The 21,251-nt window shown below is 51.7% G+C and overlaps 1 protein-coding gene across 1 annotated transcript in view; it reads left to right on the top strand.

The window, feature by feature from the left end:
* The window catches only part of LOC141121259 (von Willebrand factor A domain-containing protein 5A-like), a 197,996-nt gene extending 190,404 nt beyond the window's left edge, over positions 1 to 7,592 (top strand). The window contains exon 18 of the mRNA XM_073611071.1: positions 7,197 to 7,592. Within this exon, the coding sequence (XP_073467172.1) occupies positions 7,197 to 7,276 (80 nt within the window). The 3' untranslated portion in view covers positions 7,277 to 7,592. The remainder of the gene's footprint in view (positions 1 to 7,196) is intronic.
* The last annotated feature ends 13,659 nt before the right edge of the window (positions 7,593 to 21,251 follow it).

The raw sequence follows: 21,251 nt of genomic DNA, 5'->3' as shown, positions 1-21,251 counted from the left end.
GCGTCACACGTTCGTGGAATGTATCGTAGCTCCGCCCTAACCGAACCGTTCCATTTTTTTATGGCCCCACATCTGAAGCAGGAACCTGAATGGAGCGGTTTGGTTATATGGGCCGCTTTCATAATGGAAACATTTAAAATAGCATACCGTACCAAACTGAACTGATCCGATCCGCTCGGTGGAAACGAGGCATTAGTAACCTAAAGCCCAAGCCCGGGCAAAAAAAATAGTTTTTGTCTAGGGGAACAAAAAAAAAGATTTACGTACTCTATCCTCTGCACTCTCATGCTCCACTGGTCTAGAGTCCTGACTAAGGATGAGCTCGGGCACGTTCGCAACCCCACGTGCCTGAGCCCGCCAGGAAGCTGACACAGAGCAGCGCTAATCACAGCCAAAGGTACATTTCCTGATCGGCGGCTAAACAGACTGGGAAATGTCTCACTGCCTGTGATTAGCCCTGCGGAGTGTCAACTTCCTGGCGGGCTCGGGCACGTGGAGTTGCGAACACGCCCTAGCCCATCCTTGGGCCTGACGTCATCAAGACCAGAACAGGGTCCATAGCCCTGCTCTAGACATGAGGACACTAAGCCTGGGTTCACACTAGTGCGATGCGGGAAGCAGGGTGATTACAACGCTGGTTCCCACTTCGCACTTCTCCCGCAGGCAGTTCACACTGCCCTCCGCGAACCGCTGTGGGTGTCAATACATTGTTAATGACACCCAGTAGTGTATTTAGGTTTTGTGCTGCCCTGGGTCTGACTAAACTCGTGCGCCCCCTAATTTAAATATGACCCACCCTCCCTGTCAAGGCCACACACTGTTTAAGACCCACCCTTAAATTTTCCAGTGGGAACACTGTTCTGAGGGCCTGGGGGGGGGGCAATCGATTCCCTTAATTTGCATAGATTTCCTCTCACTTCCTGTTTGGCTATGGGGCAGGAAGTGAAGGGAAATCTCTGCAATGGGACAGGGATGATAAAAAATAAACTAACAGGGACTATAACCCTCCCTTATTCTATCAAAAAAAAAAAAAAAAAGTGTTGCCTATAGTTCTACTTTAAGCACAAATTTCTGATAATTGTATGGAGAGGACTAAGAAGATATAACCATACCAATGGTGCAGCAGAAAACATAGCACAGTGAGAAAGGTTTGTGGTCGAGGATGATAGGACAATCAAAAGCAGCGCCCCTCCCCCCACAGTTGCTGAATGCCGTCCGCCCGCATACCGGAAGCAGTGCGGCCACTTTATGGGGAGCTAGCCTAATTTGCCTCCCAGCCCAGTCTGCCCCATAAGACTGGTGCTACGCTAACAGTGTAGCAAAAGCCGGCGGGGACTCTTTCTGTGCTGCCCCCCTGCAAAATGCTGCCCTAGGCCTGGGCCTTGTCGGCCTAGGCCAAGATTCAGCGTTGATGACACCCACAGATCGGCTCACAGATCACAGTGCAAACTGTGAACTCGCACAGGAATCGGATCGCATAGGTGAGAACACCCATGCAATCAGATTTCACTGCGGGGGGAAAAAAAAGTCCCTGCACTTTTTTTCCTGCAAATCTAATGTGAGTTCAGCCATACAACTGTATGGCTGAACTCGCACTGCACAGCCATCGCATGTGATTCGCACCTGCGGTGTGGGTGCGAATCAAATGCGATGTCTCAGATCGCACAAGTGTGAACCTGGGCTTAGGGCTAGTTTACACTTGCTGCAAAACAAGGCTTCGGACACGCTTTGTAAAAGCTCTCTGAATGTCAAAGCTCCTGTCACTAAATAAAATGGTTAACTTACAGTCCTGTTTACACCTTGCTTTTGCTTTGCTTTTGCTTTGCTTTAAAAATTATACCCCATGTCACTTTAGTGGTGCTTCAAAGCGTCTTCAGAACCTCCATAGAAGTGTAAGACAAAGTTCCCTTGAAGCTCGCTTGAAGCACCTGCAGCTTTTGAGAGGCTTTAATTCAGCTCTAGCTTTGCTTAGTTTTGGAGAAACTGCAGGTATGAGATACCCACACACACGGGGAATTTGTCAAGGCTTCAAAAGAACATAACAGAAACATCACTAAAGCTTCATCGAAGCATCAAAAACACATCATAAAAGCATGTTGAAGCGGTGGGCGCTTTAATGTGTGTTGAAGTCAAAGCAAGTATAAATGAGCCCTAAGGAACAGTCCACTGCTGGAACATGAGAGAGCATCACCTTCCAGGGAGCGGAGGATCAGGTAGGTAAAATGGTTTCTCATCTCTCCTAGACAAAATTAGCTATTAACCCTTGCAGTGGGGGCAGTGGTGGCTGGTAATTTTTATTGAGGGGGGCGGCAAGTTGGGTTGGTCGTTCCATGCACTTACCCCATCCATTTTCTGGCATCACGGGCGGCTTCCCCTGCTCTCCTCCATGGGCATCACGGCTGTAGGCATCACGAGCAGCTTCTCCTTCCCCTGTGGCTTCCGTCTCCTCCTTCCTCCTCGGCGGCCAATCACAACGCTTCTTCTTTCGGCCAATCGGGAAAAGGAGATTTAGCCTGGGTTCACACTGATGCAAATTTACAGCGGGTTTGATGCATTTAGGAACACACAGATTTGCAGGTCATGTAAAAAGCATGGTATTCCATGGCTTAGGTTCACATTTATGCATTGCGAACTTGGTGCAAGAAAAAAAAAAAAGGGTCCCGTGCGTGTTGACTGCAGGTGCGATGCGTATTTCTATGGTGCAGTGCGAATTTTATCTTCATAGGCTTCAATTGAACTTTCAGTAAACTCGCAGCACACAGTTCACATCTCTGCAAATTGTTCACTGTCTGTCTCCTGAAATTTGCAGGAAAAATCGCAGTAAATTCACACCTGTCTATCTCAAAACGCAAGGTAAATCCGCACCTTACACAGGACAAAAAAATGCATCAAATTTGCAGTAAATCGCATCGCAGTAATCTGAACCTAGGCTCAGTGTGAGAATAGTGAATATTCATTCGCTATTCTATCACACCTGGGTGGGTTCCGAGCGCATTCTCTGCTGCTCCGAGACCACCATATTTTGAATATTTTGAAAAACACCCCCGTCATTGGAATTCATGCATCCGGCGTCCTGAAATGGGCTAGACAAATGGATGAGGCGGCGGCGCCCGTGTGCCCTTAATGGACGGGCCGCCCCTGAGTGTGGGCGCAGGAGAAATGACAGCACTTTGATGGGTAACCTCTTGAAAGGGGGTACTCTGATGGGGAGCCTGATGTAAGGGGGAACTCTGATGATTTGATTTTTTGTTCAGCCCTCGAATATTTATGATATATACGATGTAGTCCATATACTGAAAAGTTTGGCAACCCCCTAGTATGGATTCTTGTTCTCATTCCCCTGTTTCTCAAATATGAGAACTCTCATACTTAATTTAGTTCTCACACCCTCTTTACATATATGTGTGAGTTATTGTGTCAAATGAGTTGTAGTAGAGTGGACCTGAACTCAAAACGTAAAGATTTGTTATGGTAAAAGTAACATCTAGAATTTTCAATTGTGCCTAGGTAGTTGGTGATGTCACTACTGTACTGTTAACTGTTCTCATTGCTGGAGAGGAAACTGTACTTGAGGACCTGCAGTGGTAGGATCTCCCTGCTTCTGATACCTTCATTCAGCTACCTGATGCTTTTTAAAAGAAAAGTATGGCCAAAGCTTTTTTGGTCATACTTTTACTTCTGGGACAAAGGAGCGTACTTACTTTTGCACCCCTTTGACCCAGAATCGGCCAACAGCGGGCTAAATCCAGCTGTCAGCTAATGTCACAAAGCCATCAGGAAAATAATGTCAGGATCTACCCAGATACCTAAACAGAAGCTGTCTCAGCCTCTCAGTGCATCTCTGAGATCCTGAGCCAGCTGCTTCAGTACTCTCCACAGCACTGGAGGGGCAAAGCAGAGAGCGGTGACTGACAGTTCTCTGCTGAGTGGACCAAGAACTGAGCAATCAGCGGTCATGTGAGTTCTCAGTCTTTGAGTCTGCGTGGGACAGCTGTAGCATCACAGAGATGCTGGAGCCATAGACTTGAGTATGTGTTTGGTTTTATTTATTCACTCCCACACTTTTCCTACTTTAACCACTTGCCGCCCGCCATATAGCAAAATGACGGCGGCAAAGTGGTTTCGCACCGGGGGCGTGCATCGCTGCGATTGTTGTTGTGGGGTGTCAGTCTGACACCCCGCAACACCGATCTAGGTAAAGAGTCTCTGACTGAGACTCTTTACCACGTGATCAGCTGTGTCCAACCACGGCTGATCACAGTGTATACAGGAAGAGTCAGTGACTGGCTTTTCCTCACTTGCGTCTGTCAGATGCAAGTAGAGGAGAGCCAATCGGCTGCTCCTCTGACAGGGGGGTCTGTGCTGATCGATTATCAGTGCAGACCTCCCCCCAAGAATGCCCACACTGGACCAACAGGGAAGCCACTAGGATCACCAGGGATGCCACCACTAGTCACCACCAGGTATGCCACCCTAGACCACCAGGGATGCCAATCAGTGCCCACAATGGGCATCACTGATTGGCAGGCATTATTGTTTGGCACTGATTGGCATCCATCAGTAACATTTATTAGTGTACAGTGCCACCTATCAGTGCCCATCCGTTCCAGCTATCAGTGCCCATCTGTGCCACCTATCAATGCCCATCTGTGCCGCCTATCAGTGCCCATTGGAGTTGCCACATCATCCCTTTAATCCAGGACACATATGAATTACACAGGTTCTGAGGCCGATTTAATACAGATAAGGCACCAAGTGAGTTTAATTGCCACCTTAATCAGCCACAAATTAATGTGTGTCCTGAATTAAAGGGATGATGTGGCAATCCTAATGCCCATCTGTGCCCCCTATCAGTGCCCATCTGTGCCGCCTATCAGTGCCCATCCGTGCTGCCTATCAGTGCCCATCCGTGCTGCCTATCAGTGCCCATCCGTGCTGCATATCAGTTCCACCTATCAGTGCCCATCAGTGCCACCTATCAGTGCCCCATATTAGTGCCCATCATCAGTGCCACCTCATCGGTGCCCATCAGTTCCCGTCAGTGCAGCCCCATCAGTGCCCATCAGTGAAGGAGAAAAATGACTTATTTACAAAGTTTTGTAACAAAAACAAAAAAAAACATTTTTTTTTACCAAATTTTCGGTCTTTTTTTTTATTTGTTTAGCAGAAAATAAAAATCCCAGAGGTGATCAAATACCACCAAAAGAAAGCTCTATTTGTGGGAACAAAATGATAAAAATGTTGTTTGTGTTCAGTGTAGCATGACCACGCAATTGTCATTCAAACTGCGACAATGCTAAAAGCTGAAAATTGGTCTGGGCAGGAAGGTGTATATGTGCCCAGTATTGGTGGTTAATTTTTACCCCACAAGTCATCAGATTACTAATCATCAAGGTGGGGGAGACCAGGCCCGGGCTGGCCAAATGGGTCACACAGGCACTTGCCCGGGGGGCCGGGGCCGCATGTCCTTGTGGGGCCAAGGCAGCTGAGCTGCTCTTTGAGCCCACGCCGCTCACTCGGCCTCTCCCTGCGTTACGTTACCTGTGACCATGAATAGGGAGGGGATCTACACAAGACGCCGGACAGGAGGCAAAGTGAGTGCGGCCCCCCATATGTGTGCCTGGATAGGAGGAGCGGCTGCATACACAGTAGAAGAATCTGTCTCTTTATTTTTCTCCTACAGTCTTTGAAAGCCTGCTTTTCATTCTCTCTCTCCCATGGGCATTTAGAAGCTGTAGGAGAAAAATAAGGAGATGTATTCTTCTACTGTGTCTTTGAAAGCCTGCTTTTCATTCTCTCTCTCCCATGGGCATTTAGAGGCTGTAGGTAGGAGAAAAATAAGGAGATGTATTCTTCTACTGTGTATGCAGCCTCTCCTCCTATCCAGCTTCTTTCTACTGTCCCCTAGTGCTCTCAGGCCTCCTTCCCTGTGCTCTCAGGCTCCCACCATGCTCTCAGGTGCCCCCCTGTACTCTCTGGGCCCCCCCAGTGATCTACCACTCCCCCCATGCTCTCCAGCCACTCCCAGGGCTCATCAGCCCCCCTGTACTCTCCAGGTCCCCCTAGTGCTCTCCGGACCCCCCCAGTGATCTTCAGCCCCTCCCCATGCTCTCCAGCCCCTCCCAGTGCTCATCGGCCCTCCTAGTGCTCTCTGGGCCCCCCCCCCAGTGATCTCCACCTCCCCCATGCTCTCCACCTCCCCCCATGCTCTCCACCTCCCCCCCCCATGCTATGCTCTCCAGCCCCTCCCCATGCTATCAGGCCCCCTTGTGGTCCTCAGCCCCCCTGTACTCTCCACCCCCCTCCCAGTGCTCTCAGGCCCTGTGCTCATCGCCCCCCCCTGTACTTTCGGCCCCACCGTGGTCTCCAGCCTCCCATGCTCTCCTGCCCCTCTGTGCTCCCCGTCTCCCTCTTCTCTGCCCTGATTGTTCTCTCCAGCCCCCCCATGGTCCCCGCCCCCTCAGTTTTTTCCAACCCCCCCAGTGCTCTCCAGCCCCCCTGTGCTCTCCGGCTCCCCCTAGTGGCCTCGACCCCCCGTTTTCTTCATCCCCCTGTGCTCCCTGCCCCCCTAGTGCTCTCCACCCCCACCCCCACCCCCTCTAATGCTCTCCGTGCCTCCTGGTAAATATGTCATGGGCTGCTCAGTCTAAAATGCCCGGGCCTATTTTTTGTCCCAGTCTGGGCCTGGGGGGAGACTAACATGATGCATTGTCCTGCCAATATGAAGTTGGCTGACCCCACACAGAGACACATTGAAGAAGAAGGCATGATAAGTTAGCAATGGGAAAAAGATCAGCTGCAGAGAGACCAAAAGCAGCACTGGGGACTTTGCCCTTTGCTTGTCTTATTATTTGTGAGCAACTTTCCCATTACAGGTCCTCTTTAAGACAGCCCAATAACTTTGAGTTGTCAACACATCAAACATTACTGCAGCGCACCATTGTGTGTCTCCCAAGTTTTTTTCAGTCAGGCTTCAAGAGGTACATAAATTACCTACACCTACTGTATAGCAAGGGCATTATTAAATTTTGGTTAAAGCTGCACAGTTTGTATTTATCCACAGATGCCGCTTGCCTGCATAAGCAGTTTTTTTTTGTAAAGGTGAACTAAGCCTTTGATAATTCTCAGATTGTTCATTTATCACCCATTATTCTGCATCCGGAATAAATAAAAGTTGACATTTGATGTGTCCTCAGGTTCCTCTCTATGGGAGTTTGTCAGAGCCGGGAACGAGCTGCTGAAATCCTCCGTGGATCTCAAAGTGTTCGGCCTGTAAGAGGTAAGAGTAGACGTCTGGAGGAACCAAGATTACGGAAGGCTTCTCCTGATGGATTCTGGAATCTTCCTGGAATGTTGCTGCATCTCTTTTTTTACCTAACCAGTTTTGTGCCTTTGTGCTCTTATAAATTCCTCGCAGTTGTGTGCCTTTGTACTCTGTTCCTGTATCTGTGAGCGATACCAAAGTTAGATGTGCCGAGTTTGCTATTCAGGAAATAATAACTGTTTGCACTATTACAGGTCATTATTTTTTTACTATTCTGCGTAATACTTTGATGCAGTAATGTTTAAAGGAATAAACCTTTTTAAGTTTCCATTGTCTGTATTTCTAATAAATTAAAGGGGATCCCCTCTAACTGAAAAACCTCTCAGTGTAGTAATGGTTCATCAGTTTCCACAATCATCATAGATGTGTCCTTGTCCTGCTGTGTATGTTTTGTTAGACATGGCAGTGGTCTCCAAGCTGCCACTTATGGGCCAGTTGTGGCCCTTTCACTATCTTTATCCGGCCCTTAGGGGCACTATTCCTCTCACTCATACAAGACAAAATTCCTTCTGCTTACACTAACAGTTGGGCATGATTCCTCCTATTAACTCCAAGGGATGGGGAAGTATTTCCCATTGACACCAAGAATGTGGCACTATTCATTCCTTCCACTGACCAATAATAGGGCAGTATCCCTCCTGCTGACAGCAATGATGGGGACCAAACCTTTCCACTGACACCAATGATGGGGCACTATTCCTCCAATTGACACCAAGGATGGGCACTACTCCTTCCATAGACACCAGTTATCTGGCACTTTTCCTTCAACTGACTTTAATGATGGGGACCTATTCCTTCCATTGACACAAACAAAGGGGCACTATTGCTCCCACTGATACCAAGGATGTGGCACTATTCCTTCCACTGACACCAGCGACGGGGGAATTATTCCTTCCATTGACACCAACGACGGGGCACTATTGATCTTTTAATGAAAAGAATCAAGCAACCACTTTTATACAAAAGTAAAAAACAAAACCATAGTATAAAGCTTCAACAGAAATCCAAGGAATACACATCCATGTTCAGAATATTTACAATATATACATTATCCACTACCAACACATTTTTAGTAAACTATTTACATAAAGCAGCAGAGAGGGCCAAAGAGGCACAACCCATCAACTATGTACGCAGCCATTTATTAAAAATGAATCATAACTTATAAAATTTAGGGTGATAAGAGACAGACAGCCACTCCTGGCAGCCAGGGAGGCTTGAGACCCCTCCATGCCTTCAACCAAGCCCCCTGACTGTGCTTGTCTCTCTCAAGCACCCGAATCTTCTCCACCTCATGCCAAATGTCATACACCACCAGGGGCGGACTGACCATCGGGCAGTTCGGACGCTGACCGAGGGCCCGTGGCCAGTAGGGGGCCCCATGGCAGCTTCCACTTTGGGAGTCGGGACCCGATCTACCCGTCAGCTAGCTGTGATTGACGGGCTGATCGGGTCCCTGCTCACTGCTGAGACTGCAGTGTATACAGAACACCTCGTGATGCGCTCCTCCTCCTCCCCGCCGGCCCCTCCTTCCCTCCCGTCCACCCCAGGTGCTTGTATCTGTCATCACCTCGGACGGACAGAAAAGAGGAGGGGCCGGCGAGGAGGAGCGCATCACGAGAGGTCTGTATACAGCCGCTTCCCGCGCTACTCTGCATGTAGGAAGGAAAGTGCAGCAGCTTGTACCACGTGCTGCTATTAGAAAGTTGCTGCACAGCTTCCCACCCACAGTGCCCCCCACCCCCCCACAGTGTCCCCCTGTGCCCCCACCTCCCCACAGTGTCCCCCTGTGCCCCCACCTCCCCACAGTGCCCCCCTGTGTGCCCTCCACCCCCACAGTGACCCCCTGTGCCCCCCACCTCCCCACAGTGCCCCCCACCTCCCCACAGTGTCCCCCTGTGCCCCCCACCTCCCCACAGTGTCCCCCTGTGCCCCTCACCTCCCCACAGTGCCCCCCTGTGTGCCCTCCACCCCCACAGTGACCCCCACCTCCCCACAGTGTCCCCCTGTGCCCCCCACCTCCCCACAGTGTCCCCCTGTGCCCCCACCTCCCCACAGTGTCCCCCTGTGCCCCCCACCTCCCCACAGTATCCCCCTGTGCCTCCACCTCCCCACAGTGTCCCCCTGTGCCCCCCACCTCCCCACAGTGTCCCCCTGTGCCCCCCACCTCCCCACAGTGCCCCCCTGTGTGCCCTCCACCCCCACAGTGACCCCCTGTGCCCCCCACCTCCCCACAGTGTCCCCCTGTGCCCCCACCTCCCCACAGTGTCCCCCTGTGCCCCCCACCTCCCCACAGTGCCCCCCTGTGTGCCCTCCACCCCCACAGTGACCCCCTGTGCCCCCCACCTCCCCACAGTGTCCCCCTGTGCCCCCACCTCCCCACAGTGTCCCCCTGTGCCCCCCACCTCCCCACAGTGCCCCCCTGTGTGCCCTCCACCCCCACAGTGACCCCCTGTGCCCCCCACCTCCCCACAGTGACCCCCACCTCCCCACAGTGTCCCCCTGTGCCCCCCACCTCCCCACAGTGTCCCCCTGTGCCCCCACCTCCCCACAGTGTCCCCCTGTGCCCCCCACCTCCCCACAGTGTCCCCCTGTGCCCCCACCTCCCCACAGTGCCCCCCTGTGCCCCCCACCTCCCCACAGTATCCCCCTGTGCCCCCACCTCCCCACAGTGTCCCCCTGTGCCCCCCACCTCCCCACAGTGTCCCCCTGTGCCCCCCACCTCCCCACAGTGTCCCCCTGTGCCCCCCACCTCCCCACAGTGCCCCCCTGTGTGCCCTCCACCCCCACAGTGACCCCCTGTGCCCCCCACCTCCCCACAGTGTCCCCCTGTGCCCCCCACCTCCCCACAGTGTCCCCCTGTGCCCCCCACCTCCCCACAGTGCCCCCCTGTGTGCCCTCCACCCCCACAGTGACCCCCTGTGCCCCCCACCTCCCCACAGTGACCCCCACCTCCCCACAGTGTCCCCCTGTGCCCCCCACCTCCCCACAGTGTCCCCCTGTGCCCCCACCTCCCCACAGTGTCCCCCTGTGCCCCCCACCTCCCCACAGTGTCCCCCTGTGGCCCCCACCTCCCCACAGTGCCCCCCTGTGTGCCCTCCACCCCCACAGTGACCCCCTATGCCCCCCACCTCCCCACAGTGACCCCCACCTCCCCACAGTGTCCCCCTGTGCCCCCCACCTCCCCATAGTGACCCCCACCTCCCCACAGTGTCCCCCTGTGCCCCCACCTCCCCACAGTGTCCCCCTGTGCCCCCCCACCTCCCCATAGTGCCCCCCTGTGCCCTCCACCCCCCACAGTGACCCCCTGTGCCCCCCACCTCCCCACAGTGACCCCCACCTCCCCACAGTGTCCCCCTGTGCCCCCCACCTCCCACAGTGTCCCCCTGTGCCCCCCACCTCCCCACAGTGACCCCCTGTGCCCCCACCTCCCCACAGTGCCCCCCTGTGCTCCCCACAGTGCCCTCCACCTCCCCACAGTGTCCCCCTGTACCCCCCACCTCCCTACAGTGTCCCCCTGTGCCCCCCACCTCCCCACAGTGTCCCCCTGTGCCCCCCACAGTGTCCCCTGTGCTCCCCACAGTGTCCCCCTGTGCCCTCCACCTCCCCACAGTGTCCCCCTGTGCCCCCCACCTCCCCACAGTGACCCCCACCTCCCCACAGTGACCCCCTGTGCCCCCCACCTCCCCACAGTGATCCCCTGTGCCCCCCACCTCCCCACAGTGATCCCCTATGCCCCCCACCTCCCCACAGTGTCCCCCTGTGCCCCCCACCTCCCCACAATGCCCCACCTCCCCACAGTGTCCCCATGTGCCCCCCACCTCCCCACAGTGCCCCCCCTCCCCCCTCCCCACAGTGCCCCCCTGTGCCCTCCACCTCCCCACAGTGTCCCCCTGTGCCCTCACCTCCCCACAGTGCCCCCCTGTGCCCCCCCACCTCCCCACAGTGTCCCCATGTGCCCCCCACCTCCCCACAGTGCCCCCTTGTGCCCCCCACTTCCCCCCTCCCCACAGTGCCCCCCTGTGCCCTCACCTCCCTACAGTGTCCCCCTGTGCCCCCCCACCTTCCCACAGTGTCCCCCTGTGCCCTCCACCTCCCCACAGTGTCCCCCTGTGCACTCCACCTCCCCACAGTGCCCCCCTGTGCCCTCCACCCCCCCACAGTGTCCCCCTGTGCCCTCCACCCCCCCACAGTGCTCCCTGTGCTCTCCACCCCCCCACAGTGTCTCCCTGTGCCCCCACCTCCCCACAGTGTCCCCCTGTGCCCCCCACAGTGCCCCCCTGTGCCCTCCACCTCCCCCCTCCCCACAGTGCCCCCCTGTGCCCTCCACCCCCCCCCCCCCACAGTGTCCCCCTGTGCCCCCCACCTCCCCACAGTGTCCCCCTGTGCCCCCCCACCTCCCCATAGTGCCCCCCTGTGCCCTCCACCCCCCACAGTGACCCCCTGTGCCCCCCACCTCCCCACAGTGACCCCCACCTCCCCACAGTGTCCCCCTGTGCCCCCCACCTCCCACAGTGTCCCCCTGTGCCCCCCACCTCCCCACAGTGACCCCCTGTGCCCCCACCTCCCCACAGTGCCCCCCTGTGCTCCCCACAGTGCCCTCCACCTCCCCACAGTGTCCCCCTGTACCCCCCACCTCCCTACAGTGTCCCCCTGTGCCCCCCACCTCCCCACAGTGTCCCCCTGTGCCCCCCACAGTGTCCCCTGTGCTCCCCACAGTGTCCCCCTGTGCCCTCCACCTCCCCACAGTGTCCCCCTGTGCCCCCCACCTCCCCACAGTGACCCCCACCTCCCCACAGTGACCCCCTGTGCCCCCCACCTCCCCACAGTGATCCCCTGTGCCCCCCACCTCCCCACAGTGATCCCCTATGCCCCCCACCTCCCCACAGTGTCCCCCTGTGCCCCCCACCTCCCCACAATGCCCCACCTCCCCACAGTGTCCCCATGTGCCCCCCACCTCCCCACAGTGCCCCCCCTCCCCCCTCCCCACAGTGCCCCCCTGTGCCCTCCACCTCCCCACAGTGTCCCCCTGTGCCCTCACCTCCCCACAGTGCCCCCCTGTGCCCCCCCACCTCCCCACAGTGTCCCCATGTGCCCCCCACCTCCCCACAGTGCCCCCTTGTGCCCCCCACTTCCCCCCTCCCCACAGTGCCCCCCTGTGCCCTCACCTCCCTACAGTGTCCCCCTGTGCCCCCCCACCTTCCCACAGTGTCCCCCTGTGCCCTCCACCTCCCCACAGTGTCCCCCTGTGCACTCCACCTCCCCACAGTGCCCCCCTGTGCCCTCCACCCCCCCACAGTGTCCCCCTGTGCCCTCCACCCCCCCACAGTGCTCCCTGTGCTCTCCACCCCCCCACAGTGTCTCCCTGTGCCCCCACCTCCCCACAGTGTCCCCCTGTGCCCCCCACAGTGCCCCCCTGTGCCCTCCACCTCCCCCCTCCCCACAGTGCCCCCCTGTGCCCTCCACCCCCCCCCCCCCACAGTGTCCCCCTGTGCCCCCCACCTCCCCACAGTGCCCTCCACCCCCCCCAGTGTCCCCCTGTGCCCTCCACCTCCCCCCAGTGTCCCCCTGTGCCCTCCACCTCCCCACAGTGTCCCCCTGTGCCCCCACCTCCCCACAGTGTCCCCCTGTGCCCCCCACCTCCCCACAGTGCCCCCCTGTACCCTCCACCTCCCCCCACAGTGCCCTCCACCCCCCCCACAGTGTCCCCCTGTGCCCCCCACCTCCCCACAGTGTCCCCCTGTGCCCTCCACCTCCCCACAGTATCCCCCTGTGCCCTTCACCCCCCACAGTGTCCCCCTGTGTCTTCTATCCCCCCCCATGGTGTCTCCCTGTGCCACTCACACAGTGTCCCCCTGTGCCCTCCACCCACCTACAGTGTCCCCCTGTGCCCTCCAACCCCCCCCCCATGGTGTCTCCCTGTGTCCTCCACCCCCACTGTGTCGCCTTCCCCCTGATGGCTACCCTGAAAGACACTGTGTTAAGCCTGGAGGATCCCAGTGCTGTACTGTGTGCCCTGTGTTTTGGTTTGTGCCCTGCTATTTGCCCTACTGCGTGCCCCATGGCCTGTGATGTGCCCTGCTAGTGTACCCCCTTATGTGCCCTACTCTGTGCCCCTTGCCCTGTGATGTGCCTTGTGATGTGCCCTGCTGTGTACCGCCTGTTGTGCTCTACTGTGTGCCCTGTAATGTGCTCTACTGTGTGCCCCATGCCCTGGGATGTGTGCCCTGATGTGTACCGCCTGTGTCCTGTTCCCAAGGATGTGCCCTACTGTGTGCCCTGCTGTGTGCCCTACTATTTGCCACATGCCCTGTGATGTGCGGCACGCTCCCTGCTGTGTATCTCCTGATGTGCTCTGTGATGTGCCCCGCTGTGTACCCACTGATGTGCCCTGTACCCTCTGTGATGCACCATGCTGTGCTCAATAATGTGCCCTGATGTGTACAGCATAATAAACCCTGCTGGGTGCCCCATTATGTGTCCTGTGATGTGCCCTACTGTATGCCCTGTGCCCCATAATGTGCCCCGTGCTCTGCTGTGTGCCATGTGATGTGCCTTACTGTGTGCCCCATGTAAGTGGGGCTTTGTGTAGGTGCGGCTTGCATGTGGGCACAGACACAGGGGGCCCCATGATCTTCTATTGCCCGGGGGCCCCATGAGTTGTCAGTCCGCCCCTGTACACCACCACCTCTAAAGGAAGGATTTTATGCTGAGTGCAGACCTGACACCGTGCTGTCCAGGTGAAATAACGGACTACTAGGCTAACTAAAAAAAGTGTATCCAAACAAAAAGCCTCAATAGTATTGAATGCTCCGTGCACCCACTCAGCATAACCCAGCCTGGAGAGGAAAGGAACACAAAGGGCCCACCCCACCTGTTTGTACACCTCTATGTTAAAAGGGCAATGAAGCAGAAAATGGTCCATAGTCTCCTCCTCACCTGCACACTCCTTCTGAGGACAGCTACGATCCATCCCACTGCGTAATTTCAAATTGCCCCGAACATAGAGCCTCCCATGGAAGCACAACCAGGCCAGATCCCTAAATTTAGGGGGTATTCTGTCCTCTGCCCTCAAAACTGGGCCTGGGCAATCCCTTAAGGCCAGTGGGTCATGAAAGACTTCGCTCAAGACTCGACTCATAAGCACTTTCCTCGGAACCGATCTGAGATCTTCAGCCGACAATCGCCACTGCCGTAGTAACTTCAGGCACAGAGCAACATAGGCTGGTAGCTGACCACGATGACCCTTGAGATTCTTCACTAGGCCACCTTCTTCCCAAACTTGAAAAAAAGCAGTGAAAAGAAAAGAACTGGGTTGACCATACCTAGGCCACCCTCCCTCCTGGATAGATAGGTGACATTCTTCTTGATGGGGTTCAGTCTGTTCCCCACAACATCTGGAAGAACACACTACTGACCCTAGCATAGAGAGACACTGGCAAGATGCAGACAAAGCTGACATACAAGAAGATTGGAATCAGGTAAGTCTTAATCAGATCAACCCTTTCCCTCATAGATAACTTCTAGCTAATCACCTTAGTATTGGCAATTTCCAGTCTGCCTTCCCAGTTTTTGAGGCCATAATTGCCAGGTCCAAATTCAATGCCTAGAATCTTAATTTTTTCCTGGGGCACTGGAAAGGTGTCCGGGAGATCAAACCCCTCACCTTCCTTTCCCATCCAAAAAACTTCACTCTTTTCTTGATTGATCTTGGAGCCTGATGCTTCAGAATACCGTGATGTCAGAGAGGCCACTTCCTCTGCTTCATCCACCCCAGTGACAATCACCGACACATCGTCCGCATAGGCAACAACCCTCAAAGGCAGCTCACCCGGGTGCCCGACTGGCACTCCACACAACATGCTGCTCTCTAGCCTCCTGATGAAGGGGTCGATTGCAAACACATAGAGCAGGGGACTCAGGGGACAACCCTGGAGCACCCCGGAGCCAACCTCAAAGGACTGCCCAACCCAACCATTAACAAGAGGAAAGCTTTCTGCCCCCTTATACAAGACTTTTAATCAATCAACAAAACCACCCGGCAGACCATACTTACTAAGGAGCAACCACAGGTACTCATGGTTAACACGATCAAAAGCCTTTGCCTGATTCAATGTCAGCAAATACTTTCCCCAGCCTGCAGCCTTGCACCGCTCCAAGGCCTCCCGGACAGCTAAAACCGCTGTGAAGGTGCACCTACCCTGGACTGAACAGTGCTGATGGCGAGAAAGCAAAGACTCTGCTACTGACGATAGGCGCCAGAAAATTATCTTTGCCAGTATCTTTCTATCGACATTAAGAAGGCTGATGGGGCGCCAATTCTCAATCATCAAAGGATCTTTACCTTTTGAAAGAAGAATCACAGCCGAGTGCCTCATGGAAGGAGAAAGCACCCCCTCAGCAAGGCAATAGTTAAAAACCTCTACCAAATGTGGGGCCAGAATATACCTAAAGGCTTTGTAAAACTCAGCCGTCAAGCCATCCGGTCCAGGTGACTTTTTGATGGCAAGCTGTTCAATTGCCCTCATCACCTCTTCAACTGTGATCTCCTCTGTCAAATTCATCAATGGAACATCTCCACCATTTAGACCTGGAGTAGAGTCCAAAAAGCTTTCCATCTTGTCATGGTCAAGCTCTTTCCTCCCAAGAAGGTCAGCATAAAAGGACCTCACAACCTCCAGAATCCCTGACCTGGACTTTGTCAAGGAACCTTTACTGTCCTTAAGGCCAACGACCGTTTTAACAGCTACACCTTGTTTGCAGTTCTGGTAAAGGTCAGGCGAGTGGTACTTCCCATAGTCCCTCTCTAGAACCAAAGAGGCATGCCGGTCATATTGACACTTCCTGAGAAGGAGTTTCACTTCAGAGATTGCCCCAGAATCTCCTCCTCTCGAGACAAGAATATCCAGCTTCCTCCGTAAACGTTGGTAGGTCATGTATTTGTTAAACTGTTTTCTAATGGCTAGGCCCCTGAAGAATCCAGCAATCCTCTTTTTGGTCAGCTCCCACCACTCAGCCTTGCTGCTACAAAAGTCCAGGATGGTCACCTGTGCCTGAAAGAATTCTTCAAAGGATTGTCTAACATGTTCTTCCTTGAGTAGAGTCGAATTCAATCTCCAGATGCCCTTGCCCCTCTGAGGGGTGTCTGAAGCATTCAGGACCACAGATAGCATACAGTAATCAGAGAACTCTACTGCCTGCACCACTGGGGGCGACAAAGCAGAGGTCTCCTTAAAAAAAAACCTATCTATCCTACTCTGACTACTACCTCGATGAAAGGTGAACCCCGTGTCATCCGGGAAGTGCTTAATGTGCACATCCACAAGACCAGCATCCCTAACTATACTATTTAAAAAAACACTATCATATCCCAGCCTGTCCTTGAAGTCCTTCCTGTCCTTGGGCCTAGTTACTGTATTAAAGTCACCTCCAAAGACCACTTGCTGGGATGTAAAAAGAAATGGCTTGATCCTTTTAAAAAGGCATTTCCTGTCCCACTTTGTGTGCGGCCCATAGACATTAATTAGGCGCAGGTCCTGCCCTCCCACAAGGACGTCTAAGACCATACATCTCCCAATCTCCATCTCAATAACCCGCCGGACAGTTACCATGCCGGTTTTAAACAACACCGCCACACCGGCATAAGGCTCGGCCGCAAGAGACCAGTAAGATGGACTATACCTCTACTCTCTCCTGGCCATATGAAGGTCTGCCAAGGAGCTTAGCCTCTTGCAAAAATAAAATTTCAGCATCTAATTGGCTGAACAAAAAAAAGACCATAGAAGAGAGCTCTTACTGACTTAATGCTGGCGACATTTATTGTCACCACTTTTAAACGGAGGGGGAACTGCCATTTGGGTTATTGGGTGGATTACTTCTTAGCTCCCCTCTGCTGCTCATCACCAGAAGCCTCTCTCTTTCTTGAGGACGCCGAAGAAGCTCCAGATGAAGAAATATCCCACTTAGAGGACCTATGACGGTTGGAGACAGGCACTGGAGCCCGTTCCGTTCTCACCGCCTGCTTCTTCCACTTTCCAAACTTCCTTCTCTCCTCCAGGTACTGCAGGTCCGCTTCAGAGTTGCCCTCATCTCTTGTTTTTTTCTTTGAAGTCTTTACAAAAGACTCCTTTACAGAGGAAGAAGCGACCTTTTTAGTACACGCTACCACTCCTGGTGGGGGGGGGCTCCCTTTGAGTCAGACTTAGGAGGGGTAGACTCCTGGGGGGTAACTGACTCGGGGGGCACAGACTTGGAAGGTTCTGACACAAGAGGAAAGAGGAGAGGGTCAGAGACAGATACTGAAGGAATACTTACAGACACAGGAGGGGTGGCCACAGGAACTGGGGAGGGATCCTGAGCAGGACCAGGGGAGTCGGTCACCGCAGAGGAGGATGGTACACCAGGGGCCTCACCCTCCATCCTGTCCAGCCTTGACATGTCATCAATTACCTCCTTCTCCATATCGTGCCAGGCTTCAGGACATCTGCTGTAGGGGTGGCCAAGGCGCAGGCACAGGTTGCACCTGATCATCTCGGTGCAGTCCTTAGCCATACGACCCTGACCCCGACACACTGAACATATCAAGGCTGAACAGGAAGAGCTCAAATGCCCCTTTTCTCCACAGCGGTGACACAGCTTCGGCTGGCCAGGGTAAAAAAATAGTCATCCTATCCCTCCCTATAAAAGCTGAGGAGGGCAGGTGACGGACAACATTCCCATCCCTGGCCAACCTGACTGTTACTGACCAACCCCCAGTCCAGATGTTACGCTCATCAGGGATTTTGCTGGGCTTAGTCAAAACCTCACCATAGTTCCTTAACCAAACCTCTAGGTCCCGAGCAGGAACACTTTCATTAGTGAGTATGATGGTTATCTTTTTCACCGTTGACCTTTGCGAAACTGCAACTGGGGCCAGACCTTCTCATTCAGGTCTTGACCTGCACTGAGCCTCGTATCGCTCCCAGAACAGGTCAAGACTGTAGAATAATTATATTAATTCGGCTTTATAATCAAGATCTGTAAGTATGCAGTCTGGGTCCCTTTTAAGCTTTGACTTTGAAAAAGCTCACTCAGCTCAGCATAAGACAAATCTTGAAATAGCTAGGTTGTGTGCGTGTCATTTTTTGTACCAGTTGTTCTGCATGTGCAAAGTTAATGGCTAGAGGTCAGTAGGTCAGTGGATTCACAGATAAGAATATACTCAGTATATCTGTCATAGACTTTATTGTAAAGATCTTTTTAAAAGTAAAAACATATATTATCCATAATATAGTTAGTTATTTGATATAGTTATTTAATTAGTTAGCTAGATTGAGTTTGTGTGAAGTAATATATGTTTATATGTTTCCAATTATAGTTTAATATGCATTTGTAAGGTTTGGTACAGAATTGCATTTCTGTAGCTTAAAGAATATCCATTACAAGAATTCGGCCATTTGGAAAGGTCATTCACCTTTAGTTTTTTATAAGAATCTGTTGTGTGTTACTGACAATCAAAGAAGTTTAAGAGACGTGTCAGCTGTTGGCAAAGAGAATATTTAGAAGAATCACAAATATGATCATTTCATTTTTAGTTCTAGCCGTATATGGCTATGGCTTTAGTCTGCTGACTAGTTGATTTGAAATAGTATAAAAACAGAGTGACACTTCACTTCAGGACGCACCACACACTTCACTACACTTCACTACACGACACAACACAACACATGTCCTTTACTCACACACAGAAGGACTTCACTACTTTTTCACATATACAAAGAAGGACACACGCATCCTTACACTGAAGAAGACATTAGGCCTAAATACAGCCTACCTCACAAACAGCTGCTAGAGCGGACATCTCTCTGACATAGAAAAGCACAAACGGAGCTGAAAACATCTCTTGAACTCTCTTGATACAAGATTTTGTTCCTATTATTTTTGTTTTACTACATCAAGCTGTAAGAAGAATTTAACTTTGTATATATTTTCAAGTTGTTGCCAAGTGTGACCAAATAAACTCACACTTTGTTTTAAGACAGCCTGGCTACTGAACTTTTGAACAAAACGCCTAAGACACTGTTGACATAACACGTGTCTGTGAGAAGAGAAGGTTTTTACACCCTCTCCACATTTTTACATTGGCGATTGCCAGCCAGTCCAGTTTTTTTTCCCTGTTCCTCGACAAAGGGGGGAGACTCACACATTTTCATGATTGATCAAGTCTCGGGAAAAAACGATCAAAGAACCTAGAAAGCGGCGTTTGTGTTCCATCAGACAAGGATGCAAGGTCCAAGGAACTGAGCCAGCTAAAGACGAGAAATTCTTCTAAATAAGATATGGCTTCTGATAATCAAATATGGAGGAACAAGCAGCTCCAAGAAGAAACTAAGTAAAGAACCTAGACGGAGGCGTTTGCGTCAGATGTGGACAACAGTTCAATAAAAGTCGCGGGTGAGTTTTTCTATGTCTGTTTTCTCACCTCTAGCCAAAATTTGTAACTTTGAAGAAAAAAAAAAAAGGAAGACCCAGCCTACGAAGTTGATTGTCAAGGCCATTTGGACGGTATGCTTCAAGCTATGGTTGGAAATCCAAGACTTTGTTTGTGAAAACGTAACGTTACGTACGTGAAGATTTCTGCCAAGGTTAGTTCCTAAAAATGTTGAATCAGGAACTGAGACTTCACGTTATTTGAAAAAGCTACCATTGGTGTACAACAGGCAGATAGTACTCTTTGGGTGAGCTAAGATGAAAGTCGGATTTTGATGTTTGAAGATGGAAAGTCCAAGAAACAGGCAAAGAAAAATCAACAGGCAAGAACACTAAAGCACACTAAAGCACACTACAGCACACAATACAAGGAACAAGGCAAAAAGCTACAAGAAAATGATTCTTCCAAGAAAAAGCAACAAACGAAAGAAGAAGCAACGAAAGAAAGAAAACGCAACAAACGAAAGAAAAAGCAACAAACGAAAGAAAAGGCAAAGAACAACAAATTTAAAGGACATTATTCATCTCTTGTTTTTTTTTAAGTGCACACAAGGACTATCATACTAACAAGGGGTGAGTGTGTTTGTTTATATAAAAAGGGTAACATGGGATGGTTAACATCTCAAGGCTCAGAAGTATTTTCCTGTACCATCAGGAATACATGCAGTAGTAAGGTAATTAATTAATTCCAGAGTGTAAAGAAGTTATTTAATAAGGAAACTAAGTTTAATGCTGCATGTAAATGTTTATGAATATTTTAGCCCTGAAAAACAGAAATGTGTGTTATTACACGTGGTCATTTTAAAACATATATATAGGGGGCAGAAAAAAGTTTTCAGAGAAAAAGTATTGATTAAGATTGTGGAAAGAACTGTATGAAATTGAGATTATGGAAAATAACATGGTGTTTAGTGTCTTACAAAAATCCTACAGATTTGGTTGCAGGAAATAATAAGTTAAGGATTGAACAATTTATACAAAAATTACAAACTTAGATTTGGTTATTAAATTAAAAGTAGTAGATTGTTCTAATTTATTTAAGACTACCCAGAGAAAATATTAAAATATGAAAGTTTTGTTCAATCTAAAAAATTGTAAAAATAACAATTGTTAAAAGTCTTTGTAAATTAGTATTTCTGGTAAAAGTGAGGACTTTGATTGAGGGAGGAGTTTTCTCGGGGATATGGCCAATCGCAGTTTTTGGGCAGGATCCAATCTGTGAGTTTCACGAGATTGTCCTCTAAACAATTTTTTTTTGTCATTACTATAATCAGGAAAGTCATATAACGTAGTGTACATGATTTTTGGCAGATGTACAAACAAAATATGTTTAAAAAAGTGGTAAAAAGGTTAAACATTTTAAAAACGAAAAACTAGATTGTTACCGAATTGCACAGTGTATTGTATACAAAGCATGATAGCTAAGACTGACAGTAACAGATCATTCTCTGAAGAGTTT

Source organism: Aquarana catesbeiana, linkage group LG01 (assembly GCF_042186555.1).
Source record: "Aquarana catesbeiana isolate 2022-GZ linkage group LG01, ASM4218655v1, whole genome shotgun sequence".
Classification (NCBI taxonomy): Eukaryota; Metazoa; Chordata; class Amphibia; order Anura; family Ranidae; genus Aquarana; species Aquarana catesbeiana.
The sequence above is the reverse complement of the archived record's forward strand: the minus strand, read 5'-3'. Positions and strand labels throughout refer to the sequence as shown.